This window comes from Leucopleurus acutus (genome assembly GCF_964270905.1).
Source record: "Leucopleurus acutus genome assembly, chromosome: 4".
Lineage (NCBI taxonomy): Eukaryota > Metazoa > Chordata > Mammalia > Artiodactyla > Delphinidae > Leucopleurus > Leucopleurus acutus.
The window spans coordinates 71,947,146-71,967,090 of record NC_139146.1 but is presented as its reverse complement, the minus strand read 5'-3'; the positions used below and the strand labels follow the sequence as shown (position 1 = coordinate 71,967,090).

General features: G+C 41.1%; 1 protein-coding gene across 4 annotated transcripts in view; it reads right to left on the bottom strand.

Annotated features, from left to right (window-relative positions):
* Nucleotides 1-3,145: 3,145 nt before the first annotated feature.
* The window catches only part of DCUN1D4 (defective in cullin neddylation 1 domain containing 4), a 68,769-nt gene continuing 51,969 nt past the window's right edge, over nt 3,146-19,945 (bottom strand). For 3 of the 4 annotated variants that reach the window (XM_082838750.1, XM_082838752.1, XM_082838753.1), the window contains exons 9-11: nt 8,784-8,888; nt 6,506-6,608; nt 3,146-6,397 (exon numbers count right to left, since the gene is read on the bottom strand). In XM_082838750.1, the coding sequence (XP_082694876.1) occupies nt 6,342-6,397; nt 6,506-6,608; nt 8,784-8,888 (264 nt within the window). In that variant the 3' untranslated portion in view covers nt 3,146-6,341. The remainder of the gene's footprint in view (nt 6,398-6,505; nt 6,609-8,783; nt 8,889-19,945) is intronic. The other variant, XM_082838751.1, reaches the window with a different exon arrangement.

Here is a 19,945-nt window from a genome sequence, read left to right as displayed (position 1 = left end):
AGAGCTAATCAATGAATTTGGTGAAGTAGCAGGATACAAAATTAATGCACAGAATTCTCTTGCATTCCTATACACTCATGATGACAAATCTGAAAGACAAATTAAGGAAACACTCCCATTTACCACTGCAACAAAAACATCAAATACCTAGGAATAAACCTACCTAAGGAGACAAAAGATCTGTATGCAGAAAACTATAAGACACTGATGAAAGAAATTAAAGATGATACAAACAGATAGAGAGATATACCACGTTCTTGAATTGGAAGAATCAACATTGTGAAAATGACTATACCACCCAAAGCAATCTACAGAGTCAATGCAATCCCTATCAAACTACCAATGGCACTTTTCACAGAACTAGAACAAAAAATTTCACAATTTGTATGCAAACACAAAAGACTCCGAATAGCCAAAGCAATGTTGAGAAAAAAAAAAAAGAGCTGGAGGAATCAGGCTCCCTGACTTCAGACTATACTACAGAGCTACAGTAATCAAGATAGTATGGTATTGGCACAAAAACAGAAATACAGATCAACGGACCAGGACAGAAAGCCCAGAGATAAACCCATGTACATATGGTCACCTTATCTTTGATAAAGGAGGCAAAAGTATACAATAGAGAAAAGACAGCCTCTTCAATAAGTGGTGCTGGGAAAACTGACAGCTACATGTAAAAGAATGAAATTAGAACACTCCCTAACACCATACACAGAAATAAACTCAAAATGGATTGAAGACCTACATGTAAAGCCAGACACTATCAAACTCTTAGAGGAAAACATAGGCATAACACTCTAGGACATAAATCACAGCAAGATCCTTTTTGACCCACCTCCTAGAGAAAGGGAAATTAAAACAAAAATAAGCAAATGGAAGATAATGAAACTTAAAAGCTTTTGCACATCAAAGGAAACCATAAACAAGACCAGAAGACAACCCTCAGAATGGGAGAAAATATTTGCAAACGAAGCAACTGACAAAGGATTAATCTCCAAAATATACAAGCAGCTCATGCAGCTCAATATCAAAAAAAAATACAACCCAATCCAAAAATGGGCAGAAGACCTAAATGGACATTTCTCCAAAGAAGATACACAGATTGCCAACAAACACATGAAAGGATGCTCAACATCACTAATCATTAGAGAAATGCAAATCAAAACTACAATGAGGTATCACCTCACACCAGTCAGAATGGCCATAATCAAAAAATCTACAAACAATAAATGCTGGAGAGGGTGTGGAGAAAAGGGAACCCTCTTGCACCGTTGGTGGGAATGTCAATTGATACAGCCACTATGGAGAACAGCATGGAGATTCCTTAAAAAACTAAAAGTAGAACTACCATACGACCCAGCAATCCCACTACTGGGCATATACCCCGAGAAAACCATAATTCAAAAAGAGTCATGTACCACAATGTTCACTGCAGCACTATTTACAATAGCCAGGACATGGAAGCAACCTAAGAGTCCATTGACAGATGCATGGATAAAGAAGATGTGGCACATATATACAATGGAATATTACTCAGCCATCAAAAGAAACGAAATTGAGTTACTTGTAGTGAGGTGGATGGACCTAGAGGATGTCATACAGAGTGAAGTAAGTCAGAAAGAGAAAAACAAATACTGTATGCTGACACATGCATATGGATTCTAAAAGAAAAATGGTTCTGCAGAACCTAGGGGCAGGACAGGAATAAAGATGACGTAGAGAATCGACTTGAGGACACGGGAAAGGGGAAGGGTAAGCTGAGACGAAGTGAGAGAGAGGCATGGACATATATACACTACCAAATGTAAAATAGCTAGCTAGTGGGAGGCAGCCACACAGCACAGGGAGATCAGCTCGGTGCTCTGTGACCACCTAGAGGGGTGGGATAGGGAGGGTGGGAGGGAGATGCAAGAGGGAGGAGATATGGGGATACATGTGTATGTATAGCTGATTCACCTTGTTATACAGCAGAAACTAACACAACATTATAAAGCAACTATACTCCAATAAAGATGTTAAAGGAAATAAAATGGCCCCCAAGGAAAAAATAAATAAAAGTGTGTACCTGGATCCTGTTTTTTAGGAATCTTGTTCTCTACCTCCTCTCTTGCTTTCAAGCTTCTAAAAATCTTATCATCTGTATCAGTCCTTCCTGGATTCTCTGATCTCTACACGAGGTTTCTTAGGTCCTGACAATTCCTGGCCATGTGACTTGCTTCCTTCCTCATCCATTTTCTGGGCATCCACTCTGAGCTGGAGGCCCCGCCACAGGGAAGTAAGATTCTAGTGTAGGACAATTTTAGAAAGTGGTGACCAATGCTGACACACACTTACAAACTAAGTGGGTGGTAGCCTTGGAGATAGTAAAAATGGTCATCTCTACCTGGCTCCTGGCACATGGTAAGCACTAGGTTATTAGCTCGATGTTTAGAAATACTCCACAGTAGTAAATTTTTAATTTTATTGAAAGAATTTTAGTTTTTTTTCCTCTTTGGCTGAGGACTGTTTGTACTGTCTTATTAAAATACTGTATCTGGAACTATTCTAAGTTAAAGGAAACTGAAGATGCATGACGACTAAATGCATTGCTTATCCCTGGATTAAAAATAAAATAATTCTCAAGGCCATTCTTGGTACCAAGGGGGAGGTTTTCATCTGGACTGTATATTAGGTAATAGTGCTGTATCAGTGTTATATTTCTTGAGTGTGAGCAGTGTATTTTGGTTATAAGAATGCCCTTGTTTCAAAATATGGAGTGTCATAATGTAACTTACTTTAGGATAGTTCAGAAAAAATTCCATCTCTGTATCTATATAGGGAGAAGTACACACATACACACACACACACACACACACACACACACACACTCTCTCTCTCTCTCAGAGTGGCACAGAGAATGTGGCAAAATGTGAACAACGGAAAACGTAGGTGATAGGTATATGAGTGTTCATTATGTTATTCTTGCGTTTTTTCCGTAGCTTTGAAATTTTTCCATATAAAAAGTTGGGGAAAAGCAAAAAAGATTAAAAAACAAAATACTTTGAAACTACCGTAAGTGATTTTTAAAGAAAAAGTCAGAGAAGAGAAGAAAGAATTGACAAATCAGTTCTGAAACCAAACACAAATACTTTTTATTTATGGGGTATCGTTTTACATCAATTCCATTAAAACCTAAAACCAGTTTGCTGTACTCAAGTTAGATGGCATAACAGTATTTCAGTTAAGCTGGGAGTCACAGGACTTGCACACGTTTATGAAGGTAATGCAAATACTGACGACACGAAGCATTCACAGTTACAGGTTAGCTGCTGTTCACTAACAGTAACCCCCAAGAGAAATGACTTCATGAAAAAAAGCAACCCACGTTTTGGTCTCATTTACAGACACCCAACCTTTCAGTTGGTCAATGAATTCTATACATTTATTATACAATGTATGAAAGAATAAAAGATAAGGCGTACAGAGGTATTTTAGCAGTTGTAAGAATAAAAACCAAGGGCACAAACTAACTTTTAAAGCTTTCTGTATAAACTTCAAAAGCACTGTTAAGATGGAGACTGAGAGGCAACAGAAGTTCGTTGTTAATCCAGAATCTAGAGGTCTGTCTAGTCAGATTTATAAAAACTTAATTCAGAGGTCATGCTTCAAATAAGCTGCATGTAATGTTATAGAAGGTGTTTATGGCAAATCCAATAAGGAAATTTCCAACCTACAGCAGCAGTAAACATCTAAAAGTTGCATTCTATTATGACAGAGTATTGCAACGTGGAGTTCAAAACATGATGGAAAGAGAAAGGGGGGAAACGTAGGTGAGAAAGAAAAAGGCACCCTCATTCACTTGGCATTCACCCATAAACAAGTGCTTATGTAACTGAGGGACATTTTTAAGAAAAAGTGTCTTATTACCCTGGCCCCTCTTCTTCCCCTTAAAAATAACTGCACAGAATCAAGAAAACCAAGGGCAAGCACTCTGCAGTCACAAAGATTTATTTTTCAAGGGAGTTCAAAGATTACTTGGACTTCTCTAAATACGCAAGATTATCCCTTTGGAATACTTATTTCCATATTAGGTACATCATGAAATAGTTTTTACTTGGCTTTTCCAAAACCCCTATCATCAAAATGTCCATTGTGGTTAAAATGTAACATCTTCCCTGTAACAATCCTTTTATTTTAGGATTAACTGTGCTTCAGTGTTTTAAAAAGTCTCCAGTTTCTAACAATACCTTTTAAACCAATTTCATCTATGATTTATATTTGCTTTAAACAAAACTAGAGTTGATCAAATTTAAGAACTGCTGCCTTTAAGGTGTAATTTTTTAACTTTATTGGATCCTTCTGAAAATGACTCAAGTTTTCAACAGATTGGAACCTGCCTATGGCCAATCGCCACTGGAGTAGCAGGTGCCCGTCAGAACGGAAGCCCTTTCTACGCGTTGGTCGCAGGAGCAGTGCTTGCTCAACATCTTCTATGCTTTGCAGATAGGAATTTGTGCAAACTGGTGTGAATGTGTAAGGTAGAAGGGAGTCTACAACTTCTCAACAAGGAATGGTTAAGTATGCTTAATCACTACAGAGTTTTTCCAACTTCTGGTTTATTTCACAGCAAACCAAACCTTTCTATTCGGTAGAAAAAGGAAGTAATTTCATTCTACCACATCATGATTTTGTATATGCACACACACTGTATATACATACAAAATTCCTGTCTTTGGTGGTTCAGTTAGGGAAAAAAATAATATATGAAAATCTGAACACGGTTGGCAAAGAAACTGTGAAATCATGGTCAAGAGTAGCACTGTCCGTGTGCTTTACTCATTTAATGCCATTTAGAGGTTCACATTTGACCCAAAAGGTTTGGGGGCCAGATTTTGAAATAATCGGAACCTCTTCCAACCGCTGCACGTTCAATCATGGATTTTGCTCACAACTAGGCATTCACTTGTTTAAATGCACCATTAGCTCTCACTTGGTTTAAGTCGTTAGACTTTTGTGTTTTCACAAAACTTTAGGGACTAAATTAGTCATTCAATAGCACCAGATAGTTGAGGGACAAACATGTTATTTATACATTTCCTTGAGAAGGGTAAGACAAGGGGGAAAAAAAGAAGAAGACATAAAGTACAAACCTAAAACTACCGTCCTGTTTACTCTTGTTTCCTCATCCACATAAATAATGGCTATCACCTCTCTGTACACATTACTCAGGTAATGATGAGTGGCCCCTCCAGGAAAGGTCCTACCGTGTAATAGAGATTTTAGCCCAATGCTGGTGGTGTCGTGTCCACTGCCTGCAATGGACATTCTGCCAGTAAAAGCCTAGCGTGAAAGAAACAAAAATGGAAAACAAAACACCTCTCATTTATAGTATAGTTCTTTCCCCCTCAAAACTAGAGAACTAAACACCATGAAAGCTTAACTAAAAATTCAAGCCACAGCTAAAGGTGCTCTGCAGTTATAAACTGCCAGCAAACCACTAGGTTATCGTGGAGGCGGCAAAATAAATTTTACTTAGAACGGCATAGAAAGCATCAGCAGACCAAACACTGACTAGAAGAATGCACAAGAAAAAAAAAAAAAACACGCTAAAGTTGTTTACAAAAGTTTAAAACCAATAAAAAAAAAAAGATGCAATTTTAATTTGTTCATCTGTACCTATAGGCAAACCACGCTAGCTTTCACATTAGAAAATCAAAACCTATACCCTGCATGGTGGAAATGATTTGTGGCATAGTATGTATCTGTGTGTTCAATTATTCTAACTTCCATCATTTAAAAATGCTAATATTTAAGTAAACCAAATTATATTTGGCATATGCCTCTGAAAAGTTATGACTCCCACCTCCTTCCAAAGTTGGCCTCTTAAACAGTAAGGTTAATTCTGGCAACATTTGCATATGGTAACAGTTGTTCTGTCTTGTTTTCTGAAATGCTACATTTGAGACCAAATAAATGTATAATTGGTTCATCTGAAAAAGGGACTAGAAATATGCCACAAAAATTATTTTACAATACATTTTTGCAGAAATAATCTCTAGGTGAAGCTTCTTCTTTTTATACACATATACAAAATTTAAACAGCAATATACACATAATCACAGTGAGGACGTTGGCAAATTCACCAATCTGTAGTGTAAATACAAACTGCAAAGCAGCCTTCCAAGAGAACAATGCTACACAGCAAGCAGAGCTGGCCCATTCAATAGCAAACACCAACACGTCCCTGCCAAAGGGAGACAGTGCAAGAAAAGCAGCATGCGCTTGGATACAAACAGCAATTTATGGCTAATGGTTGACATAACTGTGGTAACAGTGACTCTCTCGCTGCTATGCATAAAGTCCTAGGACATCTGTTTGTCTTTATACCATTCCACAAACTCGTCCAACAAAACTGGCCCTGAAGAGAGAGAGAGAACAACACGGCTATGAGGCTTCTCACAATGAGGCAGATGAGCAAATGTGCAGGGGCGGGGGGAGGGCGGGGGAACACCTGCCCCGTACTTACATGCTCCATCTTCATCGTAGTTGCTGAGGTCAAGGTTAATTGTTCTGCTAAACTCTAGCACATTGCACCACTGGTCTTTGTTAATAACTTTATATTTTGATTGCTGGTGGAGGGAAAAGTAGTATGAATTACTGACACACACAATTAACAAAGGAGATGGTTTCAACTGCTGTAACAATCAACTTAATAAAGTTCACGAAGGTTAACTCTTTCCATCTGAGGTACGCTAAGCACCAATCTAACCACTGGACCACCAGGGAAGTCAGCACTAATCTAGGAGAAGGGTGAGAGAGAGCAAGAGGGGAGCTTCAGATGACAATTTTCATTACAAAAATACTATGGGGGCTCAACACAAAACAACAAATACATCAAAAAACACAATTTTACATCCCCCAGAAGTGAAATTTCTAAACTGGCAGAAACCCTTTTACGTAAAAGAGCGATAATTCCTATCCCACAGAGATGTGGCAAGGATTTAAAGAGATAACTTCTCTAATTCACGTAAAGTACTTTATTTAGTGCTTGGCACACAGTAAGTGCTAAATAAAGAGTTGCTCCCATTAATAGCCCCTGACATGAACGGCATGCTCACTGTCAACTGTTAGCTTACAGCGCACGCAGTGGTGAGCTGACTCAGCGAGACCTCGCTAAGTGCTGCAAGCGGTCTCAGGACCAGGCGGTCTAGCCACTGAAGGGTTTACTCCTCTAATAATTCAGAACTTGACTCTGATCATAAAAGAACTCAGAATAGCGATGAACTAGTTTTTCTCTTCCTCCCAGACAAGAAATATGCCACGTGCATATTTTAAAATACAGTATTCCTGTACAAAGATTTAAAAATAAAACCCAGTCCAACAATGTTTAAAAATCCTCGCCACTAAAATCAGGAACACTGGAAAACAAAACAAGTAGTTAAAAGCAAAGAGAGCTGCACCAACGGTTTGGAGGATGCAAACACAAGAAAAGCTCAAATGAAAGGATTATTGTGCCCTTTTCAAAGAAAAATGCAAACTAATATAAGAGAGAGAACAAAGCACAGACCACAAGTTTAACTTTCTAAGCAGCTGAAAGCAAAACCCAGTCACCGAAGCAGGTGATGGTGCTCCTGGAACTGTGCGAAGTCAAATCTGCTGGCGGCAAGGTCTTCAGCTACAGAACCCTTCACACCCGGGCTCAAATTCTGCCCAACTCTCTGAGAACAGGAACCTGTTTCTACTCATTTTCCAAACAAAGCTAACACTTCTTAAGGCTGTCAGAGAAACTGGAACAGATCACCGGTAAATATGGGTTGTCACAAGTACAAGTAAACAAGTACTTCTTATATTAAAAACTAGTTTTTATACCTTTCTTTGGGAGTCCCAGTTAGTAATGCAAAAAGCAATTTTTAGTAATAGTTCTCAAAGAATCCTATCAGTTGGAAGTTTTTCTGGACCATTACACCAAGTAAGTTGTAAGGAAGATCATTTCAAGAGTGAAGCTGGAGTCAGGGGAAGGCCCAGGATCTTCTCAAAGATGCAACACCCTCATCCTTTCAAGCAGAAAGCATTTTTTAAAGGGGCCTGGGACTGGAGGGCAAGAAGGATGCTCTATATGACATGACAACCCATGTAACTCAAACTTACATCTCAGATTCTTTCAGGTCCTGCAGAGTTATTACACTGCAACAAAGCCAGTTCTTAATAACCAACAGCTCAAAATTTCTATCGCTAATACTTAAAGCAAACGAACGACAATGAGAGAGGAAAGTGCTGGATTACTTCTAACACAAATGTGAAGAAAATTTAAACTGCAGGAGATGCTGTCTGAAGGAGTTTGCCACTTAGATTGATCTAGGTCCCCAAGTTACTTGGAGATAAGCGTAGATAAGAATACATTACAAACTTAATTTAGTGAGAAGGCAGGTGGCTGTTCTCTAACCTTTGCTTCAGAAAAGTAGAACTTCACCTAAAGCCACAAAAGAAAGTAAATCTTGTTTTACTCTTTTTATAAAGAGTAGGAAATCTAAACAAAAACTAGCTTTTAAAATGGGGACAAGAGAGGAAAGGACAGAGCCGCGCTGTCTCTGATGTGTTTGTACTGGGGAGCGATGCGGCACATGCAATGCACACACGGGCACACTCAGAACGCAGGGAAGTGCTCACTGACAGCAATTACATCACCACAGTTCCTACAGGCAGAAAAGTACAACAAACAGAAAATTACATAAAAGAGTTAAATAAAGTATACTTGGTTGTTCTAAGCAAGCAAACATACATTCCATAAAATAACAATTTAGTACCTCTAAGAATTGGTGAAAAACTGGAAAAAGGGGCCAGATTTTTCCTAATAACAGTCCCAACATGCACTTGGCAGTGTTTATGTCTAGGCTGCGCTGGTCCTTTTCCTGTTCAACAAACAAAAACAAGGATGAGCCAGGTGCCCCCAAATAATAAATCCCAATAATCCAAATTTCTGTTTTACTTCAACAAAAAAATTAGTAAACAGCTCATTTATCATACACTATAAAAACCCTGAATTCAGACTAGGGTGGGGGAGGGGAGGTAGTCAGGACACAGTGGGAAGAGTAAACGGTTTTGTACTATATAATTTTACTGTGAGAAAGAGTCATGTCAACTGATTGATCACCCTAATGCAAAATACGTTAGTTACATGGTAACAATCTCTATATGATTATTTCATGCGATAAATAAAAATCTGTAACTTGCTGTTTGACATTTATGATTATTATCAACATCATAATTACTGATCCCAAAGCCCATAACTTGACTAAATGGAGTTTAAAGGTTTCTAATTCCATGCTTAGGAATCAGGTTTCCTTGATAAAAATCATTTTTCCACCAATTTTTATTTCTTTGGTAAATGTTTTTCTAGTAACCTAAAAATGTTATTAAATTGAGCTCATAATGAATGCTGGGGCTCTGGAGGGTCTTCCCAAATCAGAGGATGCATTCACTCCTCCACTCTGGGAGAAAGCAGTCTGTCTACCTGTTACAGTCCTTACCTTGGAGTCGCTGGATGTGAAATCTCCTAGCAGAACACCCCTAACTAACAGCCAAGTGAAAGACAACATTGCATAAGGAATCCAGAAAACACATTTACATAAACCTGAATATGGGCAGATTAAGCTCATTTTACTTATACTCGCAATTAAGAATCCTAATTTCTCACTGATCTTTCTTACAAAGTTCCATTCGGGAACTACAGGTGGGCAGTTTCTATGCAAAAGGACAGAGGACGTGGGACCCTAGGTGGTAACTTTATATATCCAGAGCTAGCCTCCTCGTGGTATCTCAACTTCAAAGAAAGTTTGCAAAAGTACTTTTCTACAAAGGGAAAAGGAAAAGTGCCTGGCTATCCCACATGGGGTGGAATCTAGATGTTCACCAAATTATGGGGTGATGCCGTGACCACCACTGTCAGCCACATATGCAGCTACACACACCTCCTCAAAAAATTGTTACCGCAAGGATTCTAACAGTGAAGTGCTCTTTAGCATACAGAGAATTTCTGGCCGTGACAGTGAATTTTAAAGTGACGGACTTAAACAATACAGCAAATGTAAGGGCCTAACTCAACAGCCAACAAAGTAGATGAAGATTCGGGAAGATGTGTGATGGGTCTGTCTTTTGGTCCTGGTGGTACAGCACAACGACCGTTCACCCACAGAGACCAGGTCAGATGGCTCCGAGTCAGCCTTCCCTGTTCTGGCCACACAACTGAAGTCTGAGGATGGCGGGGGACCCCCACTCCACAGTGCAGTGCCAATAGGGGCCTCCTCTCTACAGCCTGCTCTGCGGTCCCCGGCCACGCATATCATCCTGCTCAGGGCTGCAGTACTCACTCCGTGGAGAGGACGACGGCAGGAAAGGTGCCCTCGAGGGGGCCCACCTTCTGCCACCAAGCCTCACAGGTCTGTGGCACTGCACGGGCTCTTGCTTCTGCGGTGCACTGTGCAAGGAAACGGAAAGCTTCCTCTCACCGTGTCACATGGGTGTGGCAGCAACAGCACACCCCACTATGGAGCATCCACAAGGAAAACGAGGGGACTGTTGAAAACACACGCGGCACCTCAGGACCGGGCCCCCAGGTCACCTGCTGAACAACAGCTCCGGCAGCACTGGGCTGAGGGCACGGGCGCTCTGGAAATGCTCTCCCTCGGAGGAGTTCGTAATCCTTCACTCAACCTAAAGTCGCTAGTCTCGCCCTGATAACATACTGTGCCTTCTTCCAACATCATCCATGTCCCCGTCACAATGGACATACACTAAGGTGACAAAAAAAAAAGATACAAAGGACCTGGACAGACTCTTTGAAACAGTGCAATCATCTGACAAACTGATGATCATGAAGGATTTCAATGCATGTGTTTGGCAGCGATGCCAAAACATGGATGAAAGGCATCAGACTCACAGGACTGGAAAGCTGAACAGCACTCACTTACTCCTGCTCTGCAAGGGTGCCAGCCAGCAGCTCGCAATCACTAACACCATCTTCTGCCTAGCAAATAAGAGAGAGATATTATGGATGCACTCTCGATCTCAACAGTGGCATCTCGCTGATAACCAACATTGCCTGTGGGTGGATGTGAGGCTACGTGCAAATGACCATGACCGGGGGCATTCCGAATTCCTGGGGACAGCACAGCTGAGAGACCCCAGAGCAAACAGCTACTGAACAGCGAAATGGAGACATGCCCAGGGGGTTCTCTGACAATGATCCTAATGGCATTCTCAAAGGGCTTCCCAATTAAAAGTGAAATGAATCTCCCAGAATTCTATGAAGCAGCCATCAACATTACAAGTATTTAAAAAAAAAAAAAAAATCACCTTAACAAATTCAAGGAATACAGCAAAGACATCTAGAAACCCCTCGCAGGAAATTCAAATAGTACACTGTCAACACCAACGCTGTGGACTCTGCTCGTGGAGCACCATGGAGCGAGCGGCAGATTTCTGCATCTCCAGGTCAGAATTTAAGCAGAAAGTACCTTGAGACAGGCTGTCCAGAGTCAATAAGCATCCCCAGAAGGCCCACTGAGGTTAAGGGAGAAGAAGTGAAACTTTTCTCCCTGCCTGCCTCTTAACCCAACTTTCATTTTCTAAGATAACAAAATAAAAAGCAATTTTATTTTTCAAATAATAATAGGAACTGAACAGGTTCTATGCACACACCAAAGATGTACTAACCCCCTACAATACACAACTAGATTCTGCCTTGTGGTCTTCCTTAAACACAGATTTTAAAATTCAGTTACAGATGAGATCAGTCCTCTTATTTGCAGCTGCAAGACCAAAGGATCCTTCTCTGAATATTCTATGAAGTTATGTTTCGTATATGGAATGCACTACTCAAGCTAAAGACTACTAACACCTAATGTAGAGTAGAGAATAATGAAGTTTTACCAAGTTCTGATTTGACGTTCAAAAATGAAAACAAATATTGCCTTTGTTTATGTAAGACTGTGTCTCCAACACAGGTCTTCCTGCAAGATGTGAAAACTAAGCATTTTTTTTCTTAAATGGCACCAATGACACAAACTGAATCAAAGTAATTAAACAGTTAATTGTCAATATGCAAATATAAATATATTACAAAAATTAATCTTCAAACATCTAGGTATCCAGATATGCTGTACCATCGACCCTTGTGTCAAATGATCTACTTCCAATTTTCACAGTTTTAATAGCTTAAAGACTTGCACTTGAAAAGGGGAATGTTGAATTACTAAAATTATAAAGAAAAAATCTTCAACATTAAAAAAGAAATCCTTAAGATTTTCGAGAGATACTAGATGAACTTGAGAAACACTATATAAATGCCCATGATCACAAACATTTTAAACGGCGACAACCAAGTCATAAATCAGTACATGAAATCAAAAGGTCTTCACTGAAGACCTGTAATATAGGTCACGGAACTCTCATTTGAGACCACAGGATTACAAAATAGAAAGAGAAAATGCAGTCTTCCTTACCACAGTTCAGCAAACATAAGGCAAAAATAGCGCTAAAGAACTCAAATCTTAAAGTGGTTGTTTACAAAGCTGAAAATACAGCAAATCAGTTTTTTGAATGAGAGGTTTTTTTTAATACACATTAAAAACAAGCAAAAAGGTCATAAAACCCATGAGTGCCCTCCCACTGGGAAAAGTGAAACTAAACCATGATGCTCTCAGAACTTACCCCAGCATAGTTTTCAAATAACAATGTTTGCAAGGCAATTACTTGATTAAGCTCAACTACTGACAATTCCTTTAAAACAAAAGAAAAAGAAAGATCTGCCAACAGGCATAGCCTCTCCACAGTGTTTTGTTTGGCACAGATTCTATTACTGTATGCACTACTCTTGGAAGGTAAATTATTATTTGAAACCTAAGTAATGTCAGCGAAGAGTAATTCAACAACTATTTCTAATTCTGTGGTTAACTTTTACTGAGAACTTAAACTGAGCCAGAAACTGTTTTAAGTGGCTCATACTTCAAACTCATTTAATACAACAACCGTATTAGGATAGGCATTGTTATAATCCCCAATTTATAAATAAGGAAACTGAGGCACAGGAATGAAATGACAATCGATAAGAGCTGGGGCTTGAACCAGGAGTCTGATTCCAAGTCTGAGCATTTCATCGTGTACTACCAATCCACCTCCCCGAGAAGGAAGGGGGAAGACAGCTCTCAATGTTAAGAGACACACAGTTCAATTCCCTTTACAAACAACTGCTGAGCAAATCTGGGCAATAACCAAACAGTAATCTTAAAGGTAAAGCTGACAAGATGTCCAGGGTAACAGACCTCAGATTAGATGACCACATATTCTTCCTACTTCTGTCCTCGCCCAGGCCCACCTTCTGTTTTCCTCATAATTTACAATGAAAGTACAAGGCAGAAGCAGAGAGGAGTACGTACGTGTGTGTGTCTGGTGCGTTGGGGGTTGTGTGGAAAGGGAAATTAGACAAACACATCGGTTAAGAAGTAAGAAACTGACTCAGGTTAGAAGAGAAAATGAATCAAATGGTCAGAGCAGATGTAGATTAGAGCCAGGCAGAGTTCTCTGATAACAGGGGGTGTTGAACACAAGACCCAGCAAAATTTTCCTTCGCAAATTCTATGAGTAACATCCACAACCATTCCATTAAATGGAAGCGACGTAGACGCTGGCTTTCACCTGTGACCTCTTACACTTTCTTGAAACACCTCCTCAGAAACTAAATAAAAGCACTGGTACCTGGAAAAGTGGGTGCATCAAGGGACAGGCTGTGAGGACTGACTTGTAACAAGAGATTAACTGTCACAGGATCACCTCTCAGGAAGGGGGATTCCCACTGGTACCTTCGGCCTCCACAAAACCCTCCGTTACAACTTCTTCAAGCTTTACTGCAAGGAATGAAAAACAAGGACTTGCCCCTAGAGGAATCTCCCATTCTTCTCTTGCTCACTGCCCTTCCTCTCCTTCACCCTGAAGGCCTCCCTTCTCTCCATCCAGCAATTCTCCACCTCAGTCACGTGGGAGGGCTCCACTCAGCTCCCATCTCCCCAACCCCACCTCCGAGCCCACTGAGGCCTTGCCTCAGTCCTCCCCATCATTCTCGCCTTCCTACACCAAGGCTGTCGGATGCAGCACTGCTGGAAGATCTCCGATAGCGGCATCACCGTCAATTCATGGTGTCCACTCTCAGCCAGATGCCAAGTTGCTGCTGCTATCAGCACTTCACTCAGCCCAACATTCATCCTTCTCAGAACCCCAAGAGGCAACTCTCTGTGGCTTTCAGCACAGTACCCTGTCTCTGCCCCAGAGAATGTAGAAAAAACAAATTTAACTCGTATTTAATAACTAGTCCCAGATCAACCAAAAAATTCACTATATTTAGTCTTTTTATCTCATTCTATTTGTCCAATCTTATTCTCACCAGGTCCTTTTAAAGGAGTCAAGGCAAAAACGGCTGTTTTACTTAAGGAATCCATACAACCATATTTGTTTATACAATAAATAAAATCTACATTAGGGGGAAAACGCTAAGCATAAAAGTGTTCAGACAAAATTCCACTTGCAGAAGGAACTGGCCATTACAGCTCTTGAGTCTCTACCCCACCATCTTCCTGGAACAGGACACCACAGGACGGTGGACAGTTTGAGTCAGGAAGGTGGTGTGGCTCCACGGAGAGGACACGGTCTGCACTCAGGGGCAGAGCCCAGGCCCTCGTGTTGTCCCCTCCTCTCTGGCCCTCAGCCTTGTCGTCTGCATTGTGACAAGACTGGACCAAGTGTCCTCTTGTGGTTTCTTTCAACTCTCAAGTTTCACGATTCTCTGCCATCCCTAAGACTACACATAAGTTCAAGTCAAAGTAAAATCAGGAGAAAAATAATATAACTTTACAACCAAGTACTATTTTTAATTGCCTACAAGGTTCTAAGGTGAGGGGAAAACAATCACACTCTTAGGATTATAATTTTGGTGGAGAGATGTTAAAAGGGGCATTTTATCACTTTCTGGTACTACAGTTTCTTTCCTGGAAATGTTAAAGGGTAATTCAGAATATTTAACATATGTCATTGTTATTTCCAATAGAGAATACTTAGGATATTAAAACTATAACAGGGATTCTCTGGTGGCGCAGCGGCTGGGAGTCCGCCTGCCGGTGCAGGGGACGCGGGTTCGTGCCCCGGTCCGGGAGGATCCCGCGTGCCGCGCAGCGGCTGGGCCCGTGAGCCGTGGCCACTGAGCCTGCGCGTCCGGAGCCTGTGCTCCGCAGCGGGAGGGGCTGCAGCAGTGAGAGGCCCGCGTACCGCAAAACAAACAAACAACAACAAAAAAACTATAACAAAGTTCAGTTCTTACTAAAAGTTTAATTTTAAAAGGTCTGCTGTGTAATTATGCATTATTACCTCTACGAGTCATTTTTCTAGTAGGAAAAGAAAAGGATTGGAGGGAAGAAGGGGGTGGGGGGTTGAATTCTGCTTCCAACCACGACAGAGTTAGAGAAACCAGATTCTCACCCCCTGTGCACGTCAAACAACCAGAAAACTGAACAAAATACATGAGACAATGGCTCTCACGCACTGGTCAGTGTGAAGAACAGGAGTGTTGACCCCTGAGAAAAAGGATAAGTCCCCAGTGACAGCAGCATACTGTGCGGGGGTGGCTTCCAGGCCACAGCACAGGAGGGGGACCCAGCCCCAGCCCAGTGGAACCCCAACCGACTGAGCTGGAAAGGACAGAGTTGGTGGAGTTCAAGGAGGCATATAACTGGTGGGGCAAAATACCAGCAAGGGGGGAGCTGCACAGAGAGACCTGGAGACCCGCAGAATGTCTCCCCAGCCGCTGGATGAGGACTTGTCTGTGCACATGTGGGAGGAAACCACCTGAGTCTGGGAAAGAATCACTGCAGAAGAGTACGCAGAAGTTGCCAGAGCTCACGTGGGCTGGGAATAGTTTCTATTTCCACCAGCCACAGTGGAAAAAATCTCATAATACATAGTGCCTTGGACAGGATCCTCAGAAGGGTATTACTGTCTTACTAGTGGGGTAAGTCATCCCTAGACTGAGGCTGCTCTGGTCCAGTCCTTTCAAAGGATCAATCGGATTCCAAGTAACTTAACTATATGCCAGAAAAAAATTTAAATCCAACATTATTTAAAGGAATACAACAAACCCCAGCAACCAACAACATAAAACTCACAATACCCAGCATCCAACAAAAAAAGAGAAAAAACTACTAGGAATGCAAAGAAGCGGTAACATATCGCCCACAACCAAGATAAAAATTTTAACCAAGAGAAAGAGATATAGAAATGACAGATATGATGGAACCAGAAGACAATGCTGTTAAAACACCTGTTATAAACACATTCTAGATGTTCAAGAAGGTAGAAGAAAATATTATCATGATTAGAGAAATGGATATAAAAAGACACAAATGGAATTTCTAGAGATGAAAAATATAGTATCTGGAATGAAAAATATACTGGGGCTACTAGGATTAGCAGAAGAAAAGATTAGTATCAGAAGATATAGTAATAAATATTATCCAAAGGGAAAACAAAAACAAAAAAATTGAACACAGTATCAGTAGCTTGCGGGACAATATCAAGCATCTAACATAGGTACAACTGTAATCCCAAAAGGAAGAGAGGGGGAGAACAGAAGAAATATTTGAAGAAATAACAGCTGAGAAATTTCCTGATTTAATACAAACTGTAAGTCCAAAGACCTAAAAAACTCAACAAACCTTAACCAGAATAAACATAAGGAAAATTATGCCAAGGCACACCACAGTCAACTTGCTGAAAAGCAGTGAAAAGAGAATAAAAGCAGTCAGAAAACAAAACAAGACAGTATGCTCAAAGGAATAATCAATGACCCCAGACTTATCATCAGAAACTCCACAAGACAGAAGACAATGGAGAACTATCACTGAAGTACTGCAAGAATAAATGGTCCATCTAGAATCTTTTACCCAGAGAAGTAGCTTCTAAATTGAAGGCAAAATAAAAGCTTAGAGATTCATCACCAGAAAATCTGTACTATGAGAAATGCTGTAGGAATTTTTTTAGGCAGAAGATAAATGATACCAGATAGAAATCTGGATCCACACAAAAGGAAGAAAGAGCACACAAGTAGTATATATGTGGGTAAATATAAAAGATATTTTTGCCTATTTAAAGCAAAAATGATATTAATATATACTAGGATCTGAATGTGTCTGCCCCCCCACTAACTCGTATGTTGAAACCCTGATCGCCAAGATGATGGTAATAGGAGGTGGGGTCCTCAGCTGCAGAGAGCTCCCTCCTCCCTTCCACCATGTGAGCTTACGGCAGAAAGACACCTATCCTGCTGGCACTGTGATCGTGGACTTTCCAGCCTCCTGAATTATGAGAAATAAATTTCCATTATTTATAAGCTACTGAGTCTCTCGTATTTTGTTACAGCAGCCTGAACAGACTAAAACAATAGATTGTGAGATGTATAATACACGTATAAGTAAAATGTATGACAGCAGCAAAAAGTACGGAAGGGCAAGATGAAAGTGCACTATTGTAAAGACTCCTGCATTATACATGAAGTGGTATAATATTATCGGAAGATGGACTGTGAAAATTTAAAGGTGTATACTGTAAAGCCTAGAGCAATCACACACACAAAATGAACAGAGACACAGCTAATAAGACAATAGTGGAAAAGAATGATTAAAATGGAATCTAAAAAGAACCCCTCAATCCAAAAGAAGTCATGAAAAGAGGAAAAAAGGAACAAAAACAAATGGGACAGGGCTTCCCTGGTGGCGCAGTGGTTGAGAGTCCGCCTGCCGATGCAGGGAACACGGGTTTGTGCCCTGGTCCGGGAAGATCCCACATGCCGTGGAGCGGCTAGGCCTGTGAGCCATGGCCGCTGAGCCTGCATGTCCAGAGCCTGTGCTCCACAACGGGAGAGGCCGCAGCAGTGAGAGGCCCGTGTACCGCAAAAAAAAAAAAAAAAAAAAAAAAGGGACAAAAAGAGAAATGAATAGCAGTTTAGGAGATGTAAACTTTACCATATCAATAAATACATTAAATGTAAATGGTTTAAGCATCTCAAGACATATACTGTCAGACCCAACTATGCATATGCTATATATAAGAAACCCACTTTAAATATAAAGGCACAAATAGGTTTTTAAAGAGGATGGAAGAAGATATATCATACAGACTTTAATTAAAAAAAGCAGAAATGGCTATATTTGTATCAAAGTAGACTTCAGAACAAGGAATATTAACAAGGAATATTATCTTTATCAAGATAAAAAACATTTCATAATGCTAGAGGGTCAATTCTTCAAGAGGACATAATAATACTAAGTCTATCTAAACCTAATGCCTGAGCTTCAAAATACATGAAACAAGAAATGATACAAATGACAGAAGTAATTATAGTCGGAGAGTCCAACATTCCTCCCTCAGTAAATGATAGAACAGTAGGCAGAAATCAATAAGGATACAGAAGACCTCAACAACACTATCAACCAACTTGACCTAACTGACGTTTATAAAACATTTCACCGAACAGCAGCAAAATATTCATTCTTTTCAGGTACACATAAAACATTCATCACAGCAGACCATATTCTGGACCACAGATGAAGCCTCCCTGCATTTTAAGTGGACTGAAACTGTCCAGAGTATGTTCTCTGACCACAGCAGAATTAACGATAGAAAGATTACTTGGAAAGTCCTAATAGTTGGCAAATAACACAAGCAACACACTTCTAAATAACCAATGAGTCCAAAACAACCACAAGGGAAACTGGAAAATATTCTGAACTGAATGCAAATGAATACACAACACCTCGACACTTGTGGGATACAGCTAAACCAAACAAAACAAAGGATTCAATAACAAACTCATCTTAGAGCATATTTTAGCTAAACTGAAATCTATTTGGTAATGATTAAATATGGGTGGTTGTCATTCATCATTACATAAAGGGGTTTAATTTGCTGATATTTACTGATACTCTCCTTAAACGGCAAAGATCTCTGTGGGCTGCTCCCAGGGATATGACGAAAGAAAACACGCACTCCCTTAACCTGTCAGAAAAAATGTGGGCCTGTACCCAAACTCCAAGGCCAAGCTAGAGGGATACGAGGGCCATGTAAGTGAGGGCACATGTTCTCTCCGGGCCAGGATGATTCTGTGTGACAGCGGAGGCACGTGGCTTGGGCCCAGAAGCCCGACGCTGCAGAGAGCAGTCAGGGGAGAGCCTTGGCGGCACAAAAGGCAGGGAGCAGAGAGGCGGGGGCAGGCGGCAGGTTCAGCGAACTGCTCGTTCGATGTCAGCACAACACAGGCGTCTTGTGGGAGAGGAAGCCTGGGACTGGACTACGAGGGCCTGGAGGGAGCCGCAGACGCGACCTGGAGTCAGAACCTGAGTCTGAGTCCTGAACCTACTGCTGAGCAACAAGGCAGCCCTGCTCCAAGTTCCCTGCTCCCCTGTGAAGGAGGACAAAACCAGCCCGTCTGTCCCTCAGCTGCGGGGGGCGCAACCGTACCACCCACACGGTGGGTGAAGCACTACATTCACACGGAGGCGACGGGTGTAGTGGCTTGGTGAGCTGAAGGTGCCCGAGGGGTCCCAGGATGAAGGAAGATGGAGGACACTGTACTGGGGTGAGTGTGGGTGAGAAGGGAGAGAATGTGGACGCAAGGCCACGGCAGCAGTACAGGCGAGGAGCACGGCCTCAACCCCAAGGCTGTGGTGGAAGCACCGAGAAAGAGGCAACAGAAGGGGCCTCGGTGACCAGCAGAGAAGGGGATGGAAAGCCAGGGAGGAGGAAAATGGAACCCGGTTCTAAAGCAGTGGATATGTGGGAAAATTGGACCCTCAAACAGGGAAGTTAGAAAATATTTTCGTGAGAAGGCGTGATGCTTCTAAACAAACTTTTGCCCATACAATAGGACACT